We start from the raw sequence: 6,198 nt of genomic DNA, 5'->3' as shown, positions 1-6,198 counted from the left end.
ATATATATATATATATATGTATGTATATATATATATATACACACACACAACATAATATGCATGACTAGAGAGAGAGAGAGAGAGAGAGAGTTTTATATAGTTGTAATGTGATCTTTTTCTCATTCAGTTTACTTTTTCCATCTCACCAGCAAGAAAATTCAGAGTTCTTTCTCACTCTCTCTCTCTCTCCCCTCAAATTTCTTTTAGGGCAGCATTTCAGGACATGGAAGACAATAGAGAAAGGCTAAGGGTCAGACTTAATGAAAAAGAGAGGAAAACAAGGAGAAAGAGAGACATTAAGATATAAATAAAACTAGAGATAAGATGAAAAAGTGAGAGAGCAATACAAGAGAGTAGAATCAAATGGACAGATCAGAAGAGAGGGAGTAAGCAAGAGAGAGTGTGTGTGTGTGTGTGTGTGAGTGTGTAACAGACAGCCAGACATACAGGACAGAGGCCAATGAAATTTTACTGAAGAACTTTACCTGTAGTTCAGCTTCTGATGGTGACAGTCTGTTTGGATCAGGAGCTAGGGGCTTACCAGGTGACTTTGGTGTGCTGGGTGACTGTGGATGTGAAACGCTAGCATAAAGCAGGTAGACCAGAGTCTCTGTGATGTGTTTATAACAATCCATTCTGAAAAAACAACAAACACCACCAATATAACAACCTGATTGCTTACACATTCTGTTAACACCAACAAATCCAACATACACAACGGAACTTTTCTCTTTATGTAATCATTTAACCCCACTAGAAATAGCAACTTTATCACCCTCATATCACACCCTACAGTCTTAAAAAAAAAAAGCATAAAAACACATTGTATATAATCTGTCAGAATAAAACATAGAACTTGACAGATCACAGCAAAAAGTAGTTTCAAACATGACATTCCCCACTAAAAGATAGAATGGCTTTCCACAGTTAAAAACTAATAAAATCTTTAAATGGATATATCTGATTTCCATGGTGAAAATGTTAAACAGCTTGGTGTCAAAATTTTCAAAGCTCTGACGGCAACCTGGTCATTGACACCTTTCCACTTACCTGGCTTTATATGCTTGCTTGCCTTGGTTATCTTCTGGTGGCTCACCGTTTTTATGGAAGTGGAGGGCAAAGTTCTGAGGGTCCCGTTTTTGTGCAATACATAGGCAGAGGTCTACTATTCCTGCATAATACTGCACAGAGCTTAACTGGTTGCACACGGCAGACAATTGAAGAGGCTGGCTCACTGATTTGTATAACTGCAAAGATATGGTGAATAGGAATTTTGTAACAAATTCATACATAAAGTAGTTGTATGCTGTCAACTAAATGTGACAGTCCCCTGAAGGGAATAATACTACTGTTGGTTAGACCTAAGAGGCTGAACCGCTTCCTGAGGAGGAGGAGGAGGAGGAGGCTACCACCACCTCTACCAAAAAATACCTTGGGAATGAGAACCTAGGTTCGAAATTTCCGCAGGACACTTGAAGAAAGCTGGGGAGTATATCAGCCAGACGAAACGTTGTGTTAACAACAAACAAGATGAGAACAAATATCCATCAAATGTAAATAGTGTAAATAATGTAGAGGATGGAATATTAAGAAATCACAAGCAACTTACCATTAAGGCCTCTTCCAGCTGCTGTTTCTTCTTTATTTGGTCAGGATTCACCTTGGCAGCTTGTAGTAACTCTAAAGCCTAGAAAACAGACAGATCTTAACAGTTGTACTAACTACAAACACACACAATCATTTATAACTACATATACTCTTTTACTCTTTTATTTGTTTCAGTCCTTTGGCTGCGGCCATGCTGGAGCACCGCCTTTAAATAATAATCCTTTCTACTGGAAGCACAAGGCCTCAAATTTGGGGGAAGGGATTAAGTCGATTACATCGACCCCAGTGCGTGACTGGTACTAATTCTATCAATCCTGAAAGGATGAAAGGTAAAGTTGACCTTGGTAGAATTTGAACTCAGAATGTAGTGCAAAATATCACTTAGCATTTCATCCAGTGCGCTAACGATTCTGCCAGCTCACCATCTTAAATAATTATGATAATTCTTTCTACTATAGGCACAAGGCCTGAAATTTGATATTTAATTTATTGACCCCAGAAGGATGAAAGGCAAAATTGACCTGAGTGGAATTTGAACTCAGAACATAGTGATGGTTGAAAGGCCGCAAAGTATTTCTTTCGGCATGCTAAAGATTTTGCCAGCTCACTGCCTTAATAATAATAATGGTTTCAAATTTTGCCTCAAGAGTAGCCATTTTAGGGGAGGGGATGTGTCAATTACATCTACCCTAGTGTTCAACTAGTACTTAATTTATTGACCCCAAAAAGATGAAAGGCAAAAAGTCAACCTCAGCAGAATTTGAACTCAGAATATAGCGACAGACAAAATACTGCTAAGCATTTCGCCTAGTGTGCTAACGATTCTGCCAACTCACAGCCTTTTTAATAATAGTAATAATCCTTTCCACTAAAGGCACAAGGCCTGAAAGATTAGGGGAAAGAGTTAGTCTAATACTTCAAATCAAGTGCTCAACTGGCACTTATTTTATTACCCTTTAAAGAATGAAAGGCGAAGTTGATTTTGGTAGGATTTGAACTAAGAACTGGAAGAAATGCCACTAAGCATTTTATCTACTTCAGTAATGATTCTACAGGTTAGAACAAAACTCACAAAGAGGTTTGAAATTTTAATAAATTAGTCTATTAATTGGATATTTTTTCTTGCAATTTACAAGATGCAGTTTTCCACACCTAACATACATACATTTCTTATATATATTGTATTTCATGCTAAAGTGTTGTAAATTTTAAAAAATTGGAAATAATACATATCTAATAAAATCTGAATTTTCAGAATCTTGTCTTCTTTCCCTGCAATATGTCATTGCTAATCATATATAAACACCCACTGCAAATCATCCAACTTGCTATTACTTGAGGTCTCCAGGTGAGACTTGGAACAGCATGCTTCCAGAAGCACAAGGCCTGAAATTTTGCCATCAATTTCATTAACCCCAGTGTTCGACTGGCACTTATTTTACTGACCATGAGAGGATGAAAGGCAAAGTCAACCTCAGCAAAATTTGAACTCAAATCATAAAGACTCGGAAGAAATGCTGCTAAGCATTGTCTTACATGCTCACAATTCTGCCAGCTCCTCACCTTAATCATCATCATCATCATCATCATCATCATTTAACGTCCGCTTTCCATGCTAGCATGGGTTGGACAATTTGACTGAGGACTGGCGAACTAGATGGCTGCACCAGGCTCCAATCTGATCTGGCAGAGTTTCTACAGCTGGATGCCCTCCATAACGCCAACTACTCCGAGAGTGTAGTGGGTGCTTTTACGTTCCACCGGCACGAGGGCCCGTCAGGCAGTACTGAATAATAATAATAATAATAATAATAATAATAATAATGCTGGTTTCAAATTTTGGCATGAGGCCAGTAAGTTCGAGAGGAGGGGGCAAGTCAGTTACATTAACCCCAGTGCTCAACTGGTACTTATTTTTTTGACCCCCAAAAGGATAAAAGGCTCAGTCAACCTTGGTGGTTTCTGGCAAAGACTGACGAAATGCCGAAATTAGCGTTTTGCCCCATAACTGTTTCTAATTTAGACAGAAAGCCAGCAATTGTGAGGGGAGGGAACAAGTCAGTTACATCGATCCCAATACTTGCATTTTATTGACCCCCAAAAGGACAAAAGGCAAAGCTGGCCTCGGTGGGATTTGAACTGAGATTGTAAAGAGCCGACAAGAGTCGGGGGGGAAAAAAAGAAAAAAAGGAAAGAAACAAGACGAACAGAACCTTTGAACAAGTCTCGTCATCAGTGCTGTAGAGACGTGGACATATCTTCCTTAAGGTGCTACTCACGACGTCGATGGTGGCGTTGTCATGTAAGTAGCGATCAATCAGACTAGTTATCAGTGCATTACACATCTATGAAAGAAAAAAAACAAATAACAACAATTAGGAAGGAGGCATTTAGTCGCAGAGAGAGAGAGAGAGAGAGAGAGAGAAAGAGAGAGCAATTCAGATTAAAACAAGAAGAAAGGATTTACATTATTGAAGCAAGGAGAATAAAATACAATGCATTGCATATAGAGCATGTGTGTGTGTGTGTGTGCTACGTATGTGTGTGTGTGTGTGTGTGTGTGCTATATATGTGTGTGTGTGTGTGTGTACTCTATGTGTGCATGGAAAGAAAACATGAACTGGTTTCTTACCTCACGACCTGATACCACTAACTGCTTAAATGTCATTGCCTTGAGATGGGCCTGTTGATCCTGAAGAAATCAATAACAGAATATAGGAATTGTTTAGGAACAAGAAACACAGCAAAAAGTAAAACTGGACTAGAAATGAAAACGTAAAGATGCATATCATAGTGGTTAAGTTGCTGCATTCACAATTATACAATCAGGGTTTCGATTTCTGGATCAGGCAGTGCATTGTGTTCTTGAACAAAGTACTTTTACTCCAGTCCACTCAGCCGTAAATGGGTTCCAGCAACTGCTGGGAAGTAAACTCTGTGACAGATTGGTATTCTGTTCAATGAAGGGTTTTGCAACCTCAACCACTTGACCCTTTAGCATTCAAATTATTCTGTCAAATGAAATGCTCTTTCATTCACATTGTTTTTAATCAACCATGCATCATCACATAGCTTTCAAATTTTTATGATGTGACTGTCGTGTATTGAACTCCTAAAGAATATATAACAAATGCTGTCATCATCATCATCGTTTAATGTCCGCTTTCCATGCTAGCATGGGTTGGACGATTTGACTGAGGACTGGCAAACCAGATGGCTGCACCAGGCTCCAATCTGATCTGGCAGAGTTTCTACAGCCGGATGCCCTTCCTAACACCAACCTCTCTGAGAGTGTAGTGGGTGCTTTTACGTGCCACCAGCACGAGGGTCAGTCATGCTCAAATGGTGCCACCAGCATGAGGGCCAGTCATGCTCAACGGCCATGCTCAAATGGTGTTTTTAGGTGTCACCTGCACAGGAGCCAGTCCGGTGGCACTGGCAACGACCTCGCTCGAAGTAATTAAAAACTACCAGTAACATGACAAGTGTGAGTTTAATGTGGACTTGTCCGCTTTTTTTCTTATATATATTACAATTAAAAATAAATGGGGACACACAATTGATTCCACTGCTACAGGGACATGGTTGATATTGTTACCCCTTCTCATACATTCTGCTTTTGGGTCTACTTCTGCTCTGGCGAGATAGAAATTCAGTTTGTGGCTATTGATCTTTGTTCCTATATCTGTGCTTTTAAAATAAGCAAATTACAAAACTTGACAGTGATAGTATATTTTTAGAATGACATTGAAGGACAGATGTAATAGGCTGGATCTGGCTGGTTAGAACATAAAACAAATAGCATGTTTGGGCCGGATATGACTAGTTTAAATGCTGAAGAGTTAAATGGAAACTGAGTCAAGCATTGGCCTTATGAGTCCTGAGGCTCATGAAAGATCTAAGAAATGAAGACAGAGAGATTGATCTAAGTTCTATATCACCTACCTAGAATTACAATTCGTCTCAGATATAATGAATCATAATAATCAACAACATCATCAACAACAAAATCTAACAGTCAAGACTGTCTGTGAGCGTATATCTAAGTATGCATGTAGGTACTTCTAAATACATAGATAAATTGTGTATGTGTTAGGTGTGTGTGTGTGTGTGTGTGTGTGTATCAGAAAGTGAGAGAAAGACATTTACCTGATTCAGTTCTCTGGCCAACATGTGGAACTGGTGATCAACTAAGACTTTGAGTAGACTGAGGACCTGCTCCACTTGGGTGATCAACTCTCGGACATTCTGTAAAGATGCTCTTTCAACATTCTGGCACTCAACTAGAGAAGAATAACAGGGGATTTAAAATTAATTTATCGGAAATACACATTAAAACAATGGCAAAAGACATCAGAAATGATGTATACGTGTAACATATATAGACAGGCGTAGGAGTGGCTGTGTGGTAAGTAGGTTGCTTACAAAGACCACATGGTTCCGGGTTCAGTCCCACTGCGTGGCACCTTGGGCAAGTGTCTTCTACTATAGCCTCGGGCCAACCAAAGCCTTGTGAGTGGATTTGGTAGACAGAAACTGAAAGAAGCCCATCGTATATATATATATATATATATATATATATATATATAT

General features: G+C 39.0%; 1 protein-coding gene across 2 annotated transcripts in view; it reads right to left on the bottom strand.

Annotated features, from left to right (window-relative positions):
- The window catches only part of LOC106874976 (nuclear pore complex protein Nup155), a 45,457-nt gene that overhangs the window by 9,509 nt on the left and 29,750 nt on the right, over nucleotides 1-6,198 (bottom strand). For both annotated transcript variants that reach the window (XM_052972673.1, XM_014922907.1), the window contains exons 23-28: nucleotides 5,758-5,891; nucleotides 4,241-4,300; nucleotides 3,822-3,953; nucleotides 1,610-1,687; nucleotides 1,051-1,247; nucleotides 486-636 (exon numbers count right to left, since the gene is read on the bottom strand). In XM_052972673.1, coding sequence (XP_052828633.1) covers nucleotides 486-636; nucleotides 1,051-1,247; nucleotides 1,610-1,687; nucleotides 3,822-3,953; nucleotides 4,241-4,300; nucleotides 5,758-5,891 — 752 coding nt within the window. The remainder of the gene's footprint in view (nucleotides 1-485; nucleotides 637-1,050; nucleotides 1,248-1,609; nucleotides 1,688-3,821; nucleotides 3,954-4,240; nucleotides 4,301-5,757; nucleotides 5,892-6,198) is intronic.

This window comes from Octopus bimaculoides, chromosome 14 (assembly GCF_001194135.2).
Source record: "Octopus bimaculoides isolate UCB-OBI-ISO-001 chromosome 14, ASM119413v2, whole genome shotgun sequence".
NCBI lineage: Eukaryota > Metazoa > Mollusca > Cephalopoda > Octopoda > Octopodidae > Octopus > Octopus bimaculoides.
This window is presented reverse-complemented; position numbering and strand designations above follow the sequence as displayed.